Source organism: Chiloscyllium plagiosum, chromosome 23 (assembly GCF_004010195.1).
Source record: "Chiloscyllium plagiosum isolate BGI_BamShark_2017 chromosome 23, ASM401019v2, whole genome shotgun sequence".
Classification (NCBI taxonomy): Eukaryota; Metazoa; Chordata; class Chondrichthyes; order Orectolobiformes; family Hemiscylliidae; genus Chiloscyllium; species Chiloscyllium plagiosum.
In genome coordinates, this window is record NC_057732.1 from 41842706 (window position 1) to 41866384 (window position 23679).

At 41.0% G+C, this 23679-nt stretch overlaps 2 protein-coding genes across 4 annotated transcripts in view; one reads left to right on the top strand and one right to left on the bottom strand.

Moving 5' to 3' along the window:
• exoc4 (exocyst complex component 4) overlaps positions 1-15090 on the bottom strand; it is a 571126-nt gene extending 556036 nt beyond the window's left edge. For both annotated transcript variants that reach the window (XM_043714034.1, XM_043714035.1), the window contains exons 1-2: positions 14937-15090; positions 3783-4167 (exon numbers count right to left, since the gene is read on the bottom strand). In XM_043714034.1, the coding sequence (XP_043569969.1) occupies positions 3783-4167; positions 14937-15016 (465 nt within the window). In that variant the 5' untranslated portion in view covers positions 15017-15090. The remainder of the gene's footprint in view (positions 1-3782; positions 4168-14936) is intronic.
• Positions 15091-15591: 501 nt separating this feature from the next.
• Positions 15592-23679, top strand: part of chchd3a (coiled-coil-helix-coiled-coil-helix domain containing 3a) — a 231951-nt gene continuing 223863 nt past the window's right edge. Inside the window, exon 1 of one of the 2 annotated variants that reach the window (XM_043714036.1) lies at positions 15592-15835. In XM_043714036.1, the coding sequence (XP_043569971.1) occupies positions 15755-15835 (81 nt within the window). In that variant the 5' untranslated portion in view covers positions 15592-15754. The remainder of the gene's footprint in view (positions 15836-23679) is intronic. The other variant, XM_043714037.1, reaches the window with a different exon arrangement.

The window sequence follows — 23679 nt, forward strand, 5'->3', positions numbered from 1 at the left end:
CATGGGATTGTATCTTGCTTACTTTCTGAAGGCACAGTACATTATGAGGAATATTCATTTAATATTTCGTGCAAGTTGAGAGAATACAATCTGTTAAGTTGATAATGGAAGGTTAACCAAGTCATACTTCAGTCATTTTTTCAGTCATACTTCAGGCACAATCCTTCTGTTTAAAACACAATTCAAAACTAGTTCAAACTTTAGTTTTTCTTTGATGGACTGATCAGACTCGGTAAAATAGTGATAACTTTACAATGGCCATTGTGCATTACATCACAGAACGGATTAATTATTTGATTAGATTGGGATCAAGACTTCGGGCTTTGCCATCAGCCCCATAAATAAAAACCAAATGCTGGAAATTCTCAGCAGGTAAGCTCTGTGGGCAGAGAAACAGAGTGGCATTTCAAAGCAATAAACTCTTCACTGAACTGGAAAAGTTTTCCCAAGGAAAACTGTCTCAACTTATCCAGTCTTTCTTCATAACTGAAGTATATCATTTCTCGCAGCATTCTTGACAACAACTTTTACACTCCCGAAGGCATTCAAATCCTTCTTGATGTTCTGTGCTCCAGAGCCATATATAATACTCAGCCGAGGTATAATCAAACGTCCTGTACAAATTCAATGTAACTTCCCTGCTTTTGTCCATGTCTTACCCCTGAAGAAACTGACAAATGATCTTTTTTTTTGAACACCTGTCTTGACATGCCTCCCAGCTTTAGTGACTTGAACATATATTCATACAGGTCTCATTGCTCCTGACACTCTGTGGAACAGTACCATTTCTTTGTACCAAAATTGATCACCTCAAACTCCTCCACGTTGAATTTGATCTGCCACCACAGAACCACCCATTCCACCAATTTGTCAACGAAGCTCTACACTAAGTTCTACATCTCTCAGTTTACAAAAACTTCCATGTTTTCTAATGTCCACAAACTTTGGCGCACCAAAGAAACGCCAACCAGTTCAGCATGCTTTGATAACGATACTCTCAGTTCTGGTATCAGCACTGTATCGCCTATCGTCCATATTCTAAATTAAAAGTGGAAGCTTTTTTTTTCTAATCATCATTTGTGGCATGTCAATGTCACTGACTAGACAATAGATGCTGGCCCAATGTTAATCTCCCTCTAGAGTGCGATATTCCACTGCTTTCTTGAACTGCTACAATTGTTGGAGCATAGGCACACCCAAAATGCTGTTTGGAAGGATTTAGACTCAGCAGCAGTGAAGGAAAGATGATATAGTTCCAACTCAATGGTATTGCTTTGAGAGAAACATTCAAGTGACGGTCCCATGCATCTTTGTCTTTGTCCTTCGAGATGAACTGGCATATGCTCCAAAGCAATACCTGTACCAATCAGCACTCTCCTCACAGAGGATGAATGCTGGCTTTCCCCTTTATATTAATATTCTTGCAAATCATCCTGATGAGTGCATGATGAAAAGCTCTAACAAAATATGTTTTTTTGCATGAATTGTGTGAATGGAACTTCTGTTGATTGATTTGATTTCTTTCAGAATGCTTGACTTGCACATTTTATGGCTTCTATTTGAATTGCACTTGTCATTTTCATGATGTATTTTTCTGCACCCAGAGATTTATTTGCTCCACCACCTCGAGTCACAGACACAGATGCACAATATGGAAGAGACCCTTCGATCCAACTCATCTATGCCAACCAGATATCCTAAATTAATCTAGTCCCATTTGCCAGCACTTGGCCCATATCCCTCTAAACCCTTCCTACTCATATACCCATCCAGGTGCCTTTGAAATGTTGACATTGTACCAACCTCTATCAACTCATCTGACTACTCCTTCCATACATGCACCATCCGTTGCATGAACAAGTTGCCCCTCAGGTCCCTTTTAAATCTTTCCCCTCTCCACCTCAAATCTACTATGCCCTCTAGTTTTGGACTCCCCTACCCTGGGAATAATACCTTGCCTATTCACCCTATCCATGTGTTTCAAGATGTAACACCTCAGCCTCTGACGCTCCAGAGAAAACAGCCCCAGTATATTCAGCATCTCCCTATAGCTCAAACCCTCCAACCCTGGCAATATCCTTGTCCATCTTTTTTGAACCCTTTCAAGTTTCACAACATCTTTGTTACAGCAAGAAAATTAGAATTGAACACAGTATTCCAAAAATGGCCAACCAAAGTCCTGTACAACCACAACATGACCTCCCAACTCCTAAAGTCAATGCACTGATCTTATTTTGAAAATAAAATGCAAACGACTTGACAGTCCATTGACTCTAGCTGCCGGACTTATCTACATTGCATTCAGCATTAACATGTCAACTCTGCGAGTTTAAGGCCATAACTGTTTAATCACAGTCCTCCTTCACATTTTTAAAATAATGTCAGTCTTTATTTTCTTTCTTTCCAATGCAAAAAGAAAATCTTAACTTGCTTGTTTGGTAAGTTTAAGGCTAGTATCTAAATTGTAAAAACACTTTACTTTTACATTACAGTTAAAATACATAAAATAAAAAAGAACTGGCTTAACTGTAACTCTTGAAATAATAATAAAATAATATTAACTACTAAGTGACTATTTCAATATACAGTCCTATCCCATAAATACATCCATAGCAAAGACAAAGTCAGTAAAACTGGTTGTGTCTCATGCAATTCCAGCAGCAGGAAGAGAACCCTAGCTTTTAGTTGAAACAGAGAGAAAGATGACCTTCGACATCCAGCTTCAAAACCCCAGCAACTGCAGAAAGCTAAAACTAAAAATCCTACACCCCACCCATTCAGGCTGCTTCTATTATTCCAGCTGTGAAAAAAAACCCTAGGCCTCACAAGCTCGCAGACTCACAATGAGCAGACCACTTGGGAAATATCTCAAGCTTTCTTCATAAAAGAAATGAAAAAAAACATCTCTTTCAGCCACAGTATCATTACAATAGGGATAAACTTTAGATATGCATATATTGCTCTGCGTTAGTCTTTAACATGACTTGAAGATTGTATCCAACATCTGAGTGATTACTGTGAGCACCAAATGGCTGCCAGCACATATGCAGACTGAGGCATCAGCCAGCTCTAAATATGTAGGTGCCACTGGTGTAATCACCAACATGACAAACATTTCGAACAAGACTGGCAAATGATCAGTGTAGTTCGAGGGATGCAGTCACTTCAACTTTTCAATCCTGGAAGGATGGCTGGCTGTACACAAATAATAGAGCTGGTCTCAGGCCCTAATTGCTGGCTCCATAGAAAATCTAAATAGAACAGGTGTTTTAAAATCGCTTACAAAGGGAGTTAGCTTTATGTTTGGGTGTGCGCAACCCATGCGCCACCTAGAGGTGGCATTGATACAATTCATCCCATCCTCATCAGTCTTTGCAGTTGAAAAAAAATGACCTGGAAAAAGAAAGATTGAACTTGTACGAAAGTATAAATAAAACCTGGCCAAATTTCTCCAGGTAGCAATGAAATCAGAATTAATTCTGTAAAACTCTTAAAAAAAAGTCTATCTGAATCCTAGAAACATGACGTGCATTTATAACCAAACATTACCTTGGTTTCAAAACTACATTTTTTAAAACCTTTATTAGTAATTGTTTCCAATCAAATAAACAAAGCAAGTTCAAGAGTCCTGGGGTCTACTCCTGCTCATTTCTTATCTACTATAAATATGCTTCCGTAAAACAGTTAGCAATCCATAGAATTCTTGATTATCTAGCATTCAATCTGCACAGATTACTAAACAGCTTGAACAAACCTCCATTCACATTTCGGCCAGTACCTACCAGCATATCTGTGGCATGAAGATAATGTTTGCTTGCCATGCATCGTTCCAGCTTTTGTGGCACCTGTTTGATGTTCTCAATTTCATCAAGCAGATTGAGGACATGCTTGTGTTCAATACCTTCAATCCAAAGTTTGCGCAGCTCATCCCTTTTGCAGTGGAGCAGCATTTTGCATGAAAGCAGATTCTCCTTCACCTGCTTGATTTTGTTGCGTGAGCTGGTGATACGTTCTGTGATACTTTGGTATGTCCTGATGGCTGTGGTAAGTTCTGTGTAGTGCTGTACAATCAATTCATCTAAGTCACGGTCGCATTTCTCATAAGCTTCCTCAAGGCGGCCCTTCTCAGCTTCTCGATCATGAACATCATCACTCATAGACAGAGTTCTACAAAAATACATAGGTAAAGTAGAATTAAGAGGATATTTCACTTGAATGACAAAATATACTTGCCAACATCACTTGAATCTGACTGAAGTCTTTCAAAATAATAAATGGACATTTTCATTTTAGGTAACGCAAAACGCTGAATTTTGCTATTGACCTTGTTTGTAATTATTTTTGATAAGCAGTGTTAGTAAAAGATTTAAGAAAAAAGAATTTTAAAGGTTTTATTTCTCTGTATACCCACAGGACAAACATACTGCACTGCATGAACCATTTCTAAAAGACTCATGAAGAATTACATAAAGGGGAAAATGAACATTTCTGCAATCCCAATTTGCTGTAGAGGATGATATCATATTAGATACTTGCATGATCATCACCAGGAGCTTTGACGTTAATGGATTTTGGCATAAGAAAATTGCCATGGTGTGCTGATTAACTGCTTGTAACGTAACCTATATTGCCATTGCACAGGGGCTTTTTGAATTTTAATATTTTAACTGAATTGAACAGAAAATCAAACAGGCCTTCCAGTGTATTTTGCACTTCATGCTCAGATACAAATTACAATTTTCTGGTGCCAAAAAAGGCATATCACATGAAACAATCATACCGACCATTCCCAAAAGTGGACTGTAATACTTTATTTTGTTTTATTCACTGGATGCAGAGGGTGAAGAATGACTCTTGCCTAGTAATCAACTACCATATCCAATGATCAAATACTGTTAGAAATTGAACTCCGTGATCACATAAATGGTAAGTGACATTCACACCACACAAATTCCAGAAACAAATTAACTATTTTGGAGAAGATTTGTAGCTCAGATTGATGATAAAGTATGTAAGTTAGCTCACTGAACTTGAAGGTTTGTTATCAGACGTTTCATGACCATACTAGTTAGCATCATCAGTGAGAGTCTCTGGAGAAGCGCTAGTGGTATGTCCCACCTCTCTATTTGTAGGTCTTGGTTTCTTAACAAATTAACTATTGACCCTTGGCATTTAATGGTGTTACCATCACTGAAACCCCCAATATCAACATAGTGGTGGTTACTATCGACCAGAAACACAATTGGACTCGTCATATAAATAGAGACAACAAGAGTAGGTCAGAGGCTCGGAATAGTGCAGTAAAAAAAATCTTGCTTGAAGAGCTGCTCCTTTTTTTTGAGGTATTTTACATGTTGGTGCTGACATCTTTGAGTTCCAGGAGGAACGATTACTGTTTTATAACCTGTTGGTTTTTTGTTTGGAACTTTGAGAGGAAAAAAAGACCAAAACAACGGCACTTTAAAAAGGAGGGAAAGAGACAAAAGGCAGAGACCACATAATCAGTGAATCAAACGACAAAACAATCCTCCATTGCTGTCTGACACCGTAGTGAATCTGTACAGCTACTGCCTTTGCGGTTTGAGTTCAAATATCTTTGGACATTGGAGTACATTTAAGAAAAATGAACAAACAGCGAAAATCACAGCTAACCTTGAAGGAACCAGTGTGGGGGAATTCACAGCACGAGAGCAGATAAGTGCATAGTTTTCAAATGTAACCTTGCGGTTCTTTTTTGTAAATCTACAATAGTGAGTAGACTGAGTACTTATTGATTACATGTTTTATTGAGATGTGTCTTCTTGACAATTTTAAAAACATAAAACAGGTACGAGGTTAGCCTGGAGAAGTGATTTTTGGAGTACTAAGACCTATTTTCTGGGTCTGTAGATTGTGAAGGTGCAAAAACAGCCTTTGTTAGAGTCAAGTGCTATTTCTGTCAGATGTGGGAGATTCTATTGTTACTGATGATTATGTCTACAGTAAAGGTGTTTACATAGATTAGATTACTTACAGTGTGGAAACAAGTCCTTCGGCCCAACAAGTCCACACCGACCCTCCTCAGAACAACCCACCCAGACCCATTCCCCTACATTTTCCTTCACCTAACACTACGGGCAATTTGGCATGGCCAATTCACCTAACCTGCACATTTTTGGACTGTGGGAGGAAAACGGAGCACCCGAAGGAAATCCACGCAGACATGGGGAGAATGTGCAAGCTCCACACAGATTGTTGCTCGAGACATGAATTGAACCAGAGTCTCTGGCACGGTGAGGCAGCACTGCTAACCACTGTGCCACCGTGCCGCCATTTGGTTGCGAATAGTATCAGATCACATAGATCAGGTGGAGCAGCAGTGGCAAGTAATGAGAAATGTACAAGAGCCAGCAGGTGTGGTGGATGGCAGTTATAGGAAGGGACTAAAACCGCAGATACAGTCAGATGGGTTACGTCCAGAAAAGTTAGGCGAGGGAAGAAGGCAGTGCAGGAGTCTCCAATGGCTATCCCTATCTCAAACAAGTATGCCATTTTGCAAAATGTAGAGGGTGATAGACTCTCAGGGGAATGAAGAACGAACAGCCAAGTTTCTGGTACCAAGACTGGCTATAATGAAATGAAGGGTATGTCAGGTTTCAAGTGATTGATTGTGATAGGGGTCTCTCTAATCAGAGGCCAGCAGTGACCAAGAAATCAGAATGGTATTGCCTCCCTAGTGCCAGAATCAAGGATATCTCAGAGAGTTCAGAACACTCTCAAAAGGGGAGTGGGACTGGCAGGAAGTCATTGGACACATTGGAACTAACAACATAGAAAGAGAATTCTGAACGGAGAATATAGGAAGTTTGGCAGGAAGTTGAAAAGGACATCCTCAAGGATTTTAAGATCAGAATTACTCCTGGTGCTACGAGCTATTGAGGGTGAGAATAGGAGGTTAGAGCAGATGAATGTGTAGCTTAGGAGCTGGTACATGGGAGAAGGATTGACATTTTTGGATCATTAGAATCTCTTATGAGGTAAGAGTGAAGTGTATTGGAAGGACACATTGCACCTGAATTGGAAGGGGACTAATATACTGGAAGGGGGATTTGCCAGAGCCACTTAGAAGGATTTAAACCATTAAGGTGGGCTTGGATGGAGTTGGAAGGCTGGGAGTGGGGGATGTTGGTGGCAGGAAGGTAGTGAGGACAGATCAGCCTGAGAATGGTACAGTTGGGAAAAGGAGCAAATCAAACAGTTAGGGCAGGCAGGAACAAAGCAGAGAACGAGGTAGGACTGACAAATTAAACTGCATTTATTTCAATCCATGAGGCCTAACAGGCAAGGCACGGTCGCTCAGTGGTTAGCACTGCCGTCTCACATAATCAGGGACCCGGGATCAATTCCAGCCTCAGGTGCCTGTCTGTGTGAAGTTTGCACATTCGCCTCATGTCTGCATGGATTTCCTCCGAGTGCTCCAGTTTCCTCCCACAATCCAAAGATGAGCAGGTTAGGGGAATTAGCCATTCTAAAATTGTCCAGTGTTCAAGGATGTGTAGGTTGGGTGCAATAGTCAGGGGTAATTGTCGAGTAATAAAGGTAGGGAATGGGTCTGGGTGGGTTACTCTTCAGAGGGTCAGAGTGGACTTGATGGGCTGAATGACTTGTTTCCACACTGTAGGAATTCTATGATTCTATGAACTCAGGGCATGGGGTTTCGAACATGAGATTTGGATATCATAATGACTAAAAGCACTCGGCTCAGGGATGAACAGGACTGGCAGCTTAAATGTTCTAGCGTACAAATGCTATAGGAACAATAGAAAAAGTGGGGCAAGAGAGGAGGGGGAGTATCGTTTTTGATAAGGGATAACATTACAGCTGTACTTGGAGAACATTCCTGGGAATACATCCAGTGAGGTTATTTGGGTGGAACTGAGAAATAAGAAAGGGATGATCACTTTATTGGAAATATACAGCATAACCTGCAACAGTCAATGGGAAATTGAGAAACAAATTTCTAAGGAGATCTGTTATCTCCAAGAATAATGGGGTGGTTATGGTAGGGGATTTTAACTTTCAAAACACAGACTGGGACTGCCAGTGTTAAGGGTTTAGATGGAGAGGAATTTGTTAAGTGTGTCCGAGAAAATTTTCTGATTCAACATGTGCAAGTATGTTCCAGGGAAGGTGCAAAACTTGACCTACTCTTAGGAAATAAAGCAGGACAGTTGACTGAGGTGTCAGTGGCCAGTGACCAAAATTTTATTAGTTTTAAAACAGTGATGGAAAGGGATAGACCAGATCTAAAAGTTGAAGTTCTAAATTGGAAGAAAGTCAATTTTGACAGTATTAGGCAAGAACTTTCAAAAGTTGATGGGGGCGGATGTTCACAGGTAAAGGGACAGCTGGAAAATGGGAAACGTTAAAAAAATGAGATAGAGAGTCACCCTAACAGGAATATACACAAGTATATTCCTGTTAGGGTGAAAGGCAAGGCTGGTAGGTGTAGGAAACGTTCAACGATGAGAGAATTTGAGGTTTGGGTCAAGAAAAAGAAAGAAGCATATGTCAGGTATAGACAGCAGAATCGAATGAATCCCTAGAAGTGTATAAAGGCAGTAGGAGTATACTTAAAGAGAGAAATCAGGAGAGCAAAAAGGGGACATGTGATGGTGCAGCTGCTTTAACAAGGTTGTGTTTAAAACAAAGTTGGACAATCAAGGGGGAGTGGCCAATTCTCCCAGCTCAGCTTTTCTATGGTTTGGTTTCATTTGAGTTTTGGCAGTCTGGCTTTTCAGAGCTGCTCATCCTTTTTTGAGCCTGCTGGTCCAAGAAGCAGTGCCATTCTGATCCTCTCACGGTCTCTGACATCTCTCCTGGCTCTGTATTTACCTTTATTCCCCACCAACACCACCACCGCCGCCACTCGCCCCCTCCCCCCCCCAAGGGGTGTTTATTGGGACTGTTGCAGGAATTTGGAACAACATCATTAAACTGGATAATCTGTTGGGTTTTCAGATAGGTTAAATAATTTTATATTCTGTTATCTTCTGTTTTATTCAGTAATTTTGCACATTCTTTTTGAACAAAAGGAAATTTAAGTGGATGGGCCAGGCGCATCACTTCTGGAAAACCCACAACACACATGCTTAAAAGAACATGCAAAGTTAGGGTCCAGGCTACTTTCTTGAAATGTTTTGATGGGGTCTGGCCTAGTCCATAACATACATGAGACAGCTTTGGAAAGTAAGGTCAAGGGAAATCCCAAGCAATTTTACACATACATGAAGGACAAAAGGGTAACTAAGGAGAGAATAGGACCCCTCAAAGATCAGCAAGGTGGTCTATTTGTGGAACTGCAGAAGATGGAGGAAATACAAAATGAGTATCTTGCACTAATGTTTACTGTGGAGATGGACATGACAGATACACAATGTGAAAAAACAGATGGTGATGTCTTGCAAAATGTCCATATTACAGAGGTGGTGGTGCTGGATGTCTTGAAACGCATAAAGGTGGATAAATCCCCAGGACCTGATCAGGTGTTCCCTAGAACTCTGTGGAAAGCTAGGGAAGTGATTGCTGGGTCCCTTACTCAGACACTTGTATCATCAATAGTCACAGATGAAGTGCTAGAAGACCGGAGGTTGGCTAACGTGGTACCACTATTTAAGAAAGATGCTAAGGAAAGGCCAGTGAACTATAGACCGGTGAGCCTGACACCAGTGTTGGCCAGGCTGTTGGAGGGAATCCTGTCAGAAAGGATTTACATGGGCGGCACGGTGGCTCAGTGGTTAGCACTGTTGCCTCACAGCACCAGGATCCTGAGTTCGATTCCTGCCTGTGTGTGGAGTTTGCACGTCGTCCGGGACTGCGTGGGTTTCCTCCGGGTGCTCTGGTTTCCTCCCACAATCTAAAGATGTGCAGGCCAGGTGAACTGGCCATGCTAAATTGCCCACAGTATTACGTGCGTTAGTCAGGGGTAAATATAGGGGAGTGGGTTTGGGTAGGTTTCTCTTCGGAGGGGCAGTGTGGACTTATTGGGCCGAAGGGCCTGTTTCCACACTGTAGAAAATCTAATCTAATCATGTATTTGAAAAGGCAAGGACTGATGAGGGATAGTCAACATGGGTTTGTGAGCAGGAAATGTCACACTAACTTGATTGAGTTTTTTTGAATAAGTAACGAAGAGGATTGATGAGGGTACAGTGGTTGACATGACCTGTGCAGACTTCAGGAAGGCATATGACAAGGTTCCTCATGGTAGATTGGTTAGCAAGGTTAGATCCTGTGGGATACAGCTCGGTGGTCGAAGACAGGGGGTGATGGTGGAGGAATGCTTTTCAGACTGGAGGAGTGTGACGAGTGGAGTGCCAAAAGGATCGGTGCTGGGCCCAGTGCTTTTTGTCATTTATATAAATGATTTGCATGTCAACGTAGAAGGTATAGTTAGCAAGTTTGCAGATGACACCAAAATTGGAGGTGTAGTGGGCAGCAAAGAAGGTTACCTCAGATTACAACAGGATCTTGATCAGATGGGCCAATGGGCTGAGGAATGGCAGATGGAGTTTAATTTAGATAAAGGTGAGGTGCTGTGTTTTGGAAAGGCAAATCAGGGCAGGTCTTATACACCTATTGGTGAGGTTCTGAGGAGTGTTGCGGAACAAAAGAACTTGCTGTGCAGGTTCATAGTTCCTTGAAAGTGGAGTCGCAGATCGATAGGATAGTGAAGTAGGGTATTTGGGATCCTTTCCTTTATTGGTCAGAGCAGTGAGTACAGGAGTTGGGTGGTCATGAGAATGTTTATAGCCTTAAACACTTGCCCTTAAACAATTGGACTAAAAAATGTAATTTCGAATTATAGAACACATTTCTATACATCTCAATGACTCTTTACCACTTCTCAGACCTGCAGTATTTCCAATACATTTGAGGAAATACACATCAAAAAAGCTTTCAAATTAACCTAACTACCTATAGAGTCATTGAGATGTACAGCATAGAAACAGGCCTACATGGCACTACATCCACAGGCATCGACTCCCTTTGATGCTCACGCACAGTTATGTTTACAACATGCACTGCAGAAGTTCACGGAGGTCCCAAGTCATAGAGATGTACAGCATGGAAACAGACCCTTCGGTCCAGCCCGTCCATGCCGACCAGATATCCCAACCCAATCTAGTCCCACCTGCCAGCACCCGGCCCAGATCCCTCCAAACCCTTCCTATTCATATACCCATCCAAATGCCTCTTCAATGTTGCAATTGTACCAGCCTCCACCACTTCCTCTGGCAGCTCATTCCATACACGTACCACTCTCTGTGAGAAAACGTTGCCTCTTAGGTCTCTTTTATATCTTTCCCCTCTCACCCTAAACCTATGTCCTCTAGTTCTGGACTCCCCGACCCCAGGGAAAAGACTTTATCTATTTATCCTATCCATGCGCCTCATAATTTTGCAAACCTCTATACGGAAAACATACAGGGAGTGTTTTTCTAATAAGAAGTTTCATAGCTCAAACCCTCCGAACCAGCAAGAACCTGAAGTCTTTTCAGAACCCTTTCAAGTTTCACAACATCCTTCCGACAGCAGAGGGACAAGAACTGTCCAAAATGTGGTCTCACCAATGTTCTGTACAGCCGCAACATGACATCACGACTCCTGTACTCTATGCTCTGACCAATAAACGTAAGCATACTAAACGCCTTCTTCACTGTCCTATCTACGTGCGACCCACTTTCAAGGAACTATGAATCTGCACTCCAAGGTCTCTTGATTCAGCAATATTCCCGAGGACCTTGCCATTAACTGTACAAGTCCTGCCCTGATTTGCTTTTCCAAAACACAGCACCTCACCTTTATCTAAATTAAACTCCATCTGCCATTCCTCACCCCATTATCCCAGCTGATCAAGATCCTCTTGTACTCTGAGATAACCTTCTTTGCTGTCCACTACACCACCAATTTTGGTGTTATCTTACGAACCACAACTCCTATGTTCACATCCAAATCATTGATAAAAAATGACAAAATGCTGTGGGCCCAGCACTGATCCTTGTAGCACAAAACAGATCACAGGCTTCCAATCTGACAAACAACCCTCAATCCCCACCCTGCCTCCTACCTTTGAGCTAGTTCTGTATCCAAATGGCTAGTTCTCCCTGAATTCCACATGATCTAACCTTGCTAAACAGTTTACCATGCAGGACCTTGTCGAACACTTGACTGAAGTTCATACAGACCACGTTCACTGTTCTGCCTTCATCAATTCTCTTTGTTACTTGTTCAAAAAACTCAAACAAGTTAATGCAACATGATTTCCCCACACACACAGCCATGTTGACGATGTCTAATCAGTCATTGCCTTTCCAAATACATGACATTACAGTAGAACTTGGGGAATTACATGGTAAGATTAGAGCTCCAGAATATGTGATATTTACCATTCCAAAATAAAAGAGAAGTAGACAGGTTTTAGTTAAGGAAAATAAACTATGAAAGTTTGTGTATAAACATGTTCCAAAAGTGCTTTACAGACAACTGCAAAGAGCATTATCTCTCAAGGTTTGTGTAAAGATTTGTAGCTTGCGTACCAGTTGTCTTAGTTGTGGAAATGTTTGTTGAGCTGGGAAACTGATTTGCAGACATTTCGGCCCATGTCTAAGTGACATTTTCAGTGCTTTGCAGTGGCCAGTATTTTGGGTCAAGATTCACTTGCTTGTTGATGGAGTCTGTTGCTCAATGCCATGCTTCAAGAAATTCTCTGGCTGTCCTATGTTTAGCTTGTTCTATGATCATTACATTGTCCCAATCAAATGGGTGAAAAAAGAACACCTTGGCAGAATATTCGCCAAGAACGGATATCCCTGCAACTTCATCCACAGATGCCTAACAAACAAAGAATGCAACGAGGACATGCCATGAGCTAACTCACTGACCATGCTCTCTTCCACAAAAAACATTTCGGAATTGACTGCCAGACTTTTCCAATCACAGATTCATGACAGCCCACGCTCAGACAACTCACAAAAGGACAAAAAACCCTAATCCCATCATGTGCAAGACTGAGATAATTTACAGGACTCCATGCAAAGATTGCACAAAACACAATATAGGGCAAACAGACAGACAACTAGCAGTCTTCATCCACGTACAGCAACTAGCCACTATACACCATGACCAGCTGTCCCAAGTAACCATAAACATACATGACAAGGACCACAAATTTGATTGGGACAACACAACGATCATAGGACAAGCTAAAACATAGGACAGCCAGAGAATTTTTAGGTGCATGGCACTCAGCCACAGACTCCATCAACAAGTACATGGACCTCAACCCAATATAATGGCCACTACAACGAAGAACCAGAACCTGCAACCAGAAGCAGCAGGAATGGAATCAAGTAAATTCCAAAAGACACAGTAAGGCAGCACAGGAGGATCCAAAGCACTGAAAATGTCACTTGGACGGGGTCAACTTCCTTGCTCAGTGAACGTACCCACAACTACGACATCATTATCACTGCAGCAGCCAATTTATGCACAGTATACTGCTACAAAACATGGTAAACAGTCACCTTGTTTTGAAAAAAATATGTGACACTAATAGTGGAAATAACACTCTAGGCCAAGGGGATAACAGGTCTACTCTTTTTCACAACTGAAATCTCAGATCTCCCCTTGAATCAGACATTGCCCTCAGTAATGAACTGTGGTGACAGACTGTGTTCCTGGCTGAGATGTAAACACAAACTGAGAACAGGATGCTGCTGTTCGGCCTTTTGAGTCCGTTCCACTATCCAAATAATGATGTCTAATGCACTCTCTTAATGCCATATTCCCACTTTTGCCCATATTCAATGACGGCTTTAATATCAAACAATTTACTAATATCTTTCTTGAATATATTCAGGAATCCGGCATCCACTGCCTTCTGTGGTTGTGAATTCCACAGGTTCGCTACCTTTACATGAAGAAATGTTTCCTTATCTCAGGCTGAAACGGCCCTACCTATATCATAAAACTAAATGGCCCCAGGTTGCAGACTCCCCAACCAGGGAAAGCATCCTCCCTATATCTAGGTTATCCAGCCCTGAATATTATATGTTTTAATTTCTCGTCCTTATAAACTGGAATGAATACATGATATAAAGGTCCCAATGTTGGACTGGAGTGTACAAAGTCTTAAGTCACATGACACCAGGTTATTATTCAAAGGTCTATTTGCATTCACAAGGTTTCAGAGCGCTGCTCCTTCACTTGATGAAAACTTGTGATTTTACATAAACCTGTTGGACTATAATCTGGTGTCCTGTGATTTCTGACCTAATGAATAGTGTACACACCAAGTTAAATCAATCTGTCCTCATATGTCAGTGCTCCCATTGCCAAGATCAGCCTCGTGAACTCTCTTTGCTCTCCCTCTGTAGTTAAGTATATCCTCACAAAATCACAGAAGTATGAGAACTCAAAATTTTATTCAGCCCATCATGACATCACTGGGTCTATTATCTAGTGCCAATCTCCTACTATTCCCCCATAACCTTAGATAGGGAGACCAAAACTGCAAGCAATACTTCAGTTGTAGTGTCACCTACCAAACATCGATGTCAACTTTCTTACTCTGAGCTGATATTATCAACTGAGCTAAAGCTGATACCCCCTTATATAGCTGTCAGACCGACATAAATGCAAAGAAAATGTGAAACGGCGATGGTTATAATGTTTAACAATCAGTGGAATTTGTCGAATATACAGTGCTATTAGCAAATTTCAAGATAAAGCATAAATAATAGTCGATTTCTTTACTTTCCCAACATGTTTCTTTGGGTTGGGCTACCATATCGTGTAGTACAATACTTAGAGGTTTGCATTGAAATCAAAGATCATGCCCAAAACAACTGTTTAATGTCATAGCGATGGGATATGTATTTTCCTACAGCGCTTACCTTATGACAGAAATAAGTAAGCCTGAAGGATCTTTACTTTTACTGATGGCACTCCTATACTTTCCGGCCTCGCTCGCCATTTTTTTGTTGTCACTAAACCGCGACGTTGCGCGTGCACTGACTGATGGTTTGATGACAGCCTTTCAAACCACTCGGCGCTAAGAAAGGGCGGGGCCTCGATTAAATTTGGTGAAATACACCAATAACAACTTGAAGGTAGAAGGCAATATTTCATAAGAGTAACGATATCTGCTGTTTCATATGTAAGGTCAGCAGTTGTTTCTGTTTTATATTTGGACAAGCTCACGATAAAGAACTACAATTCCCATCTTCGCTTGGGAGTTGACAACAAACGGAACTTTATTTGAAATCGATCAGTGACTGTGATGTGGAGGTGTCGGTGTTGGACTGGGGTGGACAAAGTTAAAAACCACCCAACATCAGGTTTCGTCCAACAGGTTGATGTGGAAGCACTAGATTTCTGAGCGCTGCTCCATCATCAGGTGACTGTGAAGTATATTAGTATTTACCATCCCCTCGATCGGCCCACTCCGTCACAGTGGTGTCTGCAAGCCAATCAGCGCTCGACGTCAATCGTAAGCCAAGCTGGAATGGCAGCGTTAGCGTGGCGATTGACCAATCGCACCGGCTGTTACTGGGAGGTGGGTGGTGCTCAGAGGTGTGATGGAGTGGGCCGTTGGGGAAGTGTGACTGGTTTGCATGGTCTCACTTGTCACTGCAACGTTTTGGAAAGTTTTCTCGGCAGCGAACTTGTTCCCTGTTTCCTTTTTGTTTTTTTCTTAGTTAATGCTGACGCCATGGGAGGTAGCGGGAGTACAAAACGCGTCTCCTTCGAAGCAGATGAGAATGATCAGATTACTGTCGTGAAGGGCATTAGGGTGAGTGGGTCACTGTCGGCAGACTGGAGAAATACAACCTTTATAACTTCTGTTAACAAATTGCTTTGGTTATATTTCACAATAGCCAGGTTCTTCTCAATAAACTGACATTCTAACTCAATGCTCAAGTATTTGAAAACTTAATTTGGCTTTTTAGTGTTCAGGTTGAGGCCTTTCCATGACGTAAAAGTTTTTAAAGACAGTGAACTCATTCTGTAACCCGTTGTTTTTGAGCGCAGAATACTCAGTTTGGCATTATTAGGGTCCTTCTGGAGAACAGACCTGTAATATTTACAATAAATTAGTTTTTGTTTGGCTTTCACTATGAGTAAAATTCAAACTTTCATAAGGCTCTTATTACTGTTAAACCATAAGACATAGGTGGCACAGTGGTTAGCACTGCTGCTCCACAGCTTCAAGGACCTGGGTTTGATTTCACACTCAGGGACTTTTAAAAGGAGGAAAAGCAGGCAAAGAAAACAACCACATGGTCAGAAGGGAGAAAGAAAAATACTAACTGGCACAGTACTGAATCTGCACAGTTACTGCCTTGCTGTTTGAGTTCATGTCTCCTGGACATCAGATTGCATCCAGCAAAACTTAACAAACAGTGAAATTCACAGCTGTCTTTGGAGGAACCAGCACAATAACAGAGGAGTTGATAGTTTTTAATGTGTAACTTTGTTGTTACGTCTACAGTACTGAACAGAGTGGGTTCTTCTTGATTATGTACAGTCCAAGAGATGTACAGCACGGAAGCAGACCCTTCAGTCCAACTCGTCCATGCCAACCAGATATCCCAACCTAATCTAGTCCCACCTGCCAGCATCTGGCTTGTATCCCTGCAAACCCTTCTGATTTGTATACCCATCCCAGATCTCTTTTAAATGTTGCAATCGTACTAAATAAAAGGTAAAAACAAGGACTGCAGATGCTGGAAACCAGATTCTAGATTAGTGGCGTGCTGGAAAAGCACAGCAGTTCAGCCAGCATCCGAGGAGCAGTAAAGTCGACGTTTCGGGCAAAAGTCCTTCAGCAGGAATACAGGCAGAGTACCTGAAGGGTGGAGAGATAAATGAGAGGAGGGTGAGGGTGGGGAGACCCCCCCCCCCCCCCCCCCCCCCCCCCCCCCCGACATATCACCTTCATCCCCTCTCCCACTCACCTATTGTACTCTATGCTACTTTCTCCCCCCCTCCCTCCTCTCATTTATCTCTGCACTCTTCAGGCACTCTGCCTGTATTCCTGATGAAGGACTTTTGCTTGAAACGTTGATTTTACTGCTCTTCAGATGCTGCCTGAACTGCTGTGCTTTTCCAGAACCACTCTAATCTACAATTGTACTAACCCCACCACATCCTCTGGCAGCTCATTCCATACACAAACTACCCTCTGCGTGAAAAAGTTGCCCCCTAGGTCCCTTTTGTATCTTTTCCCCTCTCACCCTAAACCTATGCCCTCTAGTTCTGGACTCTCCCACCCCAGGGAAAAGATTTTGCCTATTTATCTTATCCATGCCCCTCAAGATTTTATAGACTTCTATAAGATCACCCCTCAGCCTCTGAGGGAAAACAGCCCTTGCTTATTCAACCTCTCCCAATAGCTCAAATTCTCCAACTGTGGCAACATCCTTGTAAATCTTTCTGAACCCTTTCAAGTTTCACAACATCCTTCCAATAGGTATTTAATTGAAATCTGTATCTTCATCAAACTTTAAAAATATGAATCATATGTACAAAGTTAGCCGAGAACACTGTTTTTCAGGGTAAAAAGATGGTGCTATTTTCTGTGTCTGGAGATTGTGAAGGAGCAAAGTTGGCCTTTAATAGAGTGATATGCTATTTCTGTCAGATGTGGGAGTTTAGGTAGAGTTTCCATGTTCCTGATGATTATGCCTACAGTAACTGTGTTTGGTTGCAAATCCAGTCGAATCGCATGAAACAGTTGAAGCAGCAGTCAGAGGCAATGAGAACTTTACAAGAGCTGGGGCTGATCAACGGTAGTTATAGCAAGGGAGAAAAGCTGCAGATACACTCAGGTAGATGGGTTAACTCCAAGAAAAGTGGGGGAGAGGCAGATAGTACAGGAGTCTTCTGTGGCTATCCCCATCTCAAACAAGTCTGCTGTTTTGGAAAATGTAGGGGGTAATGGACTCGAAGGGGAATGTAGTACGAATGGCCAAGTTTCTGATATCAAGACTAGCTGTAATGAAATGAAGAGTATGTCAGGTTTCAAGTGATTGATTGATTGTGGTAGGGGACCTTCTAATCATAGAGGCACACACATAGGTTTCTGCAGCTAGAAACGACAAACCAGAATGGTGTGTTGCCTCCCTTGTGTGTACAAGAACATTTTCTGAATATGTGGATGTACCTACGAAAGAAGGTGCAAAATGTGACATATTCTTGGAAAATAAGGCTGATTGAGGTGTCATTGGGGGAGCATTTTGGGGCCAATGGCCATAATTCTATTAGCTTTATAATAGCGGTGGACAAGAATAGACTGTATCTAAAGGTTGAAGTTCTAAATTGGAGGAAGGCTAATTTCAAAGGTATTAAGCAAGATATTTCAAAAGTGATTGGGATCAGATGTTCACAAATAAAGGGACGACTGGAAAATGGGAAGCCTTCAAAAATGAGGTATAGAGAGGCCAGAGACAGTATATTCCTGTTAGCATCAAAGCAAAGGCTAGTAGGTGTAAGGAATGCTGGAGGACTAGAGAAATTGAGGTTTCGGTTAAGAAAAAGAAGGAAGCATATGACAGGTATACACAGGAGATAACGTGAATCCTGAAAATATAAAGGCAGTAGGCGTATACTTAGGGAAATCAGGAAGGCAAAAAGGGGACATGAAATAGCTTTGGCAAATAGGCTTAAGGAAAACCCAGAGGATTTTTATAAGTACATTTTAGGGCAAAAGAGTAACTAGGGAGAGAATAGGGCCTCTCAAAGATCAGCAAGGCAGTCTATGTGTGGAGCTGCAGGAGATGGGGGAGACACTAAACAAGTATTTTGCATCAGTGTTTCCTGTGCAGAAGGACATGGGAGGTATAGAATGCGGGGAAATAGATGCTGACATCTTGAAAAATGTCCATATTGCAGAGGAGGTGGTTCTGGATGTCTTGAAACACATTAAGGTGGATAAATCCCCAGTACCTGATCAGGTGTACCCAAGAACTCTGTGGGAAGCTGGGGAAGTGATTGCTGGGCCCCTTGCTCAGATATTTGGACAAGTACACAATCCTTTATCTGGAATTCCAAAAACCCAAGTGTTTTTTCTGTATAACAAGGTTGTTTGTTGTGCCAACAGGTTACCCAACTCCACACCCACTCAACCTACGTCACTCATATGTGACGTGGCGCTGGCGTGGCCCAGCACTGGCCAGCGTCCACTGTGTCTCAGCGCTTGTACTGGTCACATGTGGATTTGCGGCAAGATCTTTTTTATTTCACTGTGAAAATGTCATTTATTCTGAAATGCAAAAACTTCTGAAATCCAAAAAACAGGTGGCCCCAAGGATCTCTATTAAAGGATTGCATATCAGTAAAGTGCCTCACTACAACTTGACAGAAATCTTTACTCAGCGAGTCGTGAGTTCATGGAATGCCCTGCCAGTAGCAGTGGTGGACTCTCCTTCATTATGGGCATTTAAACGTGCATTGGATAGGCATATGGAGGATAGTGGGCTAGTGTAGGTTAGGTGGGCTTGGATCGGCGCAACATCGAGGGCCAAAGGGCCTGTACTGCGCTGTATTCTTCTATGTTCTCTGTTCTAAATAGTGCATTATATTCAATCTGCCATATTACTTCAATTCATTTAACCTGCAATATGCATAAAATTCACTTACCTGCAATACCTGTTCTAATTTTAGGAGACATGGTCAGTTAGTTTGTGGATGACAACAAGGTTGGTGGTATAGAGGACAGTCAAGAAAATTGCTGATTACAATGAGATCTTGGTAAATTGCATCAATAGAATGAGGGATGGCAGATTGATTTTAATTTGGATAAATGCGAGGTATTGTATTTCGGTAAAACTAACAAATGTAGGACTTGTACAATTGTAGGGCCTTGGGTAGTGTTGTAGAACAGAGATGTAGGAGTTCAAATACATAATTCTGTGAAAGTAGCATCACTTGGACAAGGTGGTTAAGAAGGCGATTTTCCACCCTACCTTCATTGTTAAGACTGTTTGAATCTTGGAGATGGGAAGTTGTGTTGAGGTTGTACAGGATGTTGGTGAAGCCTCTTCTGGACCTTTGTTTAAGTTGCCCTGTTATAAGAAGGATTTTTTTTTAAATAGGAGAAGGTTTAGTAAATGTTTACCCGGATGTTGCTGGGAATGGAAGGTTATAAAATCATGAGGGTGTGGATAAGTTGACCAGCGAAGGTCTTTTCCCCAGGATGGTGGAGTTCAAAACTGAGGCATATTTTTTGAGATGAGAGGAGAAAGATTTTTAAAAAGACATGAACTTGAAAGACCTTTTACAGACAACAAGCAAAACTAATGTCATTTACAAAATACCTTGCAAGAACTGTAACAAACACTACATTGGACAAACAGGCAGCAAACTAGCCACCAGGATACATGAACATCAACTGGCCACAAAAGGACATGATCTTCTCACTAATATCCTTACGTACAGATAAGGAAAGACACCACTTCGACATGGGTAACGCATCCATCATAGGACAAGCGAAACAGAGACACGCACAAGAATCCCTAGAAGAATGGCATTCCAACCAGAACTCTATCAAAAAACACATCGAATCCGACCCCATCTACCACCCCCTGAGAAAAAGAACTGGAAATGTTATCACCAACCCAAAGAAACCCGAATGTATAAATTGAAAGCAGGAATTATCAGTAGTGCTTCGCCCGGAAGCCCACTGAAGATGTTACCTAGTAGGATGACGAAACGTCTGGAAATGAACCTTGCAGCTCAGTGAGCAAACCTACATCCGGAACCTGAATCTGAGCTGCAAATCTTCTCAAACTCGATAAGACACTTGTCTCTGTCATCACTGTAATCATAAGTACCTGAGGGTCCATCACAGCACTCCACTAATTACAACTGCTAACTTGAAAATACTCCATTTAGCTAAAGTCTGCTTTCTGTCCATTAACCAATTCTCTATTCATACTCATATTTTACCCCCAACTCCATGGGCCCTTGTAAATCCAACTGCTACTTTTCTCTACGTACCCCATTCTCAAAATAAATCAATGTATTTGTTGAACATTAGTTTCCTTATGTAAAACAACATTAACATTGTCTGATCATCTTTTCATTTACCAAGTGTTATGAAGTTTTTTTCTGAACAAATTCCAGTATTTTCCCAGCAAATGATAACGAGCCTTTTCTGAATAGTAGAGTGCTCTGATCTTTGAGTATAGGATTGGGTCATTATGTTGAGGTTGGACAGGATGTTTGTGAGGCCTCTTTTATAGAGTACTGCGTCCAGTTCTGGTCTCCCTGTTAAAGGAAGGATATGATTAAGCTGGAGAGGGCTCAGAAGAGATTTAACATTGTCTCAAAAGACAATCCCTTCACACTGGGTATCATCCTACTGATGCAGTCACTGGTGAGTGCCAGTGTATCAATCAAAATTCTGTAGGCTGGATGCAAAATTAATTTCTGTTTGTCGATTTCTTTTTGAATTACTGCTTAAATGCCAGTGACAAAAAGACAATTTTATATTCCCAAGAATTTCATGCTTCACCAAGCCCACAAAAGATACTGAACTGTTCACCTTTTCCGGTGCTGTCCTGCATAATATGCAGTTTTCCTTGTAAGTCTAAGCTATAAAGTTGACTATATCGGAGTAGCAGCATTGCAGATTCCCCAAGGTCAGGTTTTTACAAAGATGTTTTATATTCATTTTTGCTTGGAAAGTTAGATTTTGAAGGATTTGATGACATTCATTTCCTTCAAATGTTGTGGAAATACCTGGAGGAAGTCTTGAAAGTTCACTATTTACATAGATTTTTTAAACCAGACCTCTTGTAAATCATATGACTGGTGCTGTCTGCTTTGCTGCAAAGCATTGCTTGGGCTGTTTTGATAAATTGATTCCTTGGAAACATTCTTCTTATATCTGCTTCGTTGGAGAAGCACCTGCTCAGAGCAAACTGCTTGGAGGAAAGTTTGCCAAGAACAAGCTACCCAGCTGATCCATCTCATTTCTGGGGGAAAAAAAGTCTTCGTGCTGAGTTCAGGGTAAAGTTGTTTGCTCTTTTGAGTTTTTTTTTAAAAGAAAGCTAGAAATTGTATTTCTTGAGCAAACTCTGCCTGCAAGACACCAGAGACAACGGTGTATCATTATTGACTTAATCACGCATGCCAGAATGTCAGAGCAATGGATTCTATTATGTTTTAAACTTTATCCTTTGCCTTCAAGATGAATTCATTGGCCAAAGTTTAGGTTTTCAGAAAGTCAGTCTCTGCTGAGGATTTTTTTTCCTCATCCTTTCCTGAGAATAGCATGTGTTCATTTCAAGGATATTTGAATTGAAAAGCATTTATCTTTTGGTTAACATACACATGATAAAATTAACTATTGCATTTTTATTGACTAAGTTATTGGTTTTTATCAAAGACTGTATTAAACTTAGATAATAAATCTTGTTTAATATGATATGGTCATCTTGATAATCAGAAAAAAAGTATGTTAATTTTTTTGTGACCCATAGAATAATGGATGAAAGTAATGGTGCACTCTTCTGGTGTCTGTCGTAATGAGGTTGAAAGCAAAGGACCCCCATGTTTTGAAGTGATGCCTTTTCAATTTTTCGCAGTAATTTTTGCCAGATTGTTCCCCTTAGTGCAAATTGGACTTGAAGTACAAAAAGCGGTCTGATTGCGAACAGCACCATTCAATATGAATTTACTCCTTGTGAAATTTGTGAATCACCTATCCTCCATATTAGATTTTTGAAGCTAATTTCAATTTTAAAATAATATTATTTTAATATCACATTTTATATAAGTCATCTCCATTAAAAGCTGTCTTACAAATACCAATATGGTATTGTTATGAAGTTGAAGGCATGTACTGTACCTTTGAAAGAGTGAAAGTTGAAAAGCTGGCAAGCACCTGTCATGTGACTGACTGCAGGCACAAAGTGTACAGGACAATTTGAAGATGTAACATTTGAGCTGTAACTCAGATAATGAGTTGTTTTCACAACAATTCAAATTAAGCCAGTCAATCTAAATTATACCCTAAGATACTAAAATCCAATTGAATTTGGTTTCATGCTGTCAAAACAGTAAAATTCAATGAGATCCAATGTTTTGGGGTATTAAAGCAGGTATTTTGGGCAGTTAGCCAAAGAAAGAGCACCTACTGTCATCAAAGATTGCCCGCAAACACACTCTCTAAAACGCACCTTTCAAATTAAAATTCTTTGCAGCAGAAGACCAAAGGTGACCGAGGGAGATCAAAACCGCTGTCTGGTTGTGAAAATTGGTTTGCTGTAAATTTAATAGGGGCTTTATTGGATCAGTATATTGTTATAAAGTGGGAGGTAGATAACCAGTTTTTAAGAGAAAGGAGCCTTAGAATTGTAAATACTTGTTATTTAGTGTTCTCTTTTGGAGTTTTTTTTAAATAGTGGAATTTGGGTAGTTCTCTCACTCGTACTTGAACAGATTACGAGGTGAGATGAGCTTTTCTGTGTGTTTGATTTAATTAGCAGAAGGGTTTACCCCATGTCATCACACTATATAAGACTTCAGTAAGTTTTGAATTTCTTTTCATTATATCAATATGGGAAGAGTTTCAGTAATTTGCTTGTTAATGTTTGCCCAGTTTTACAAACCACGTGGCACAGTTTGTGT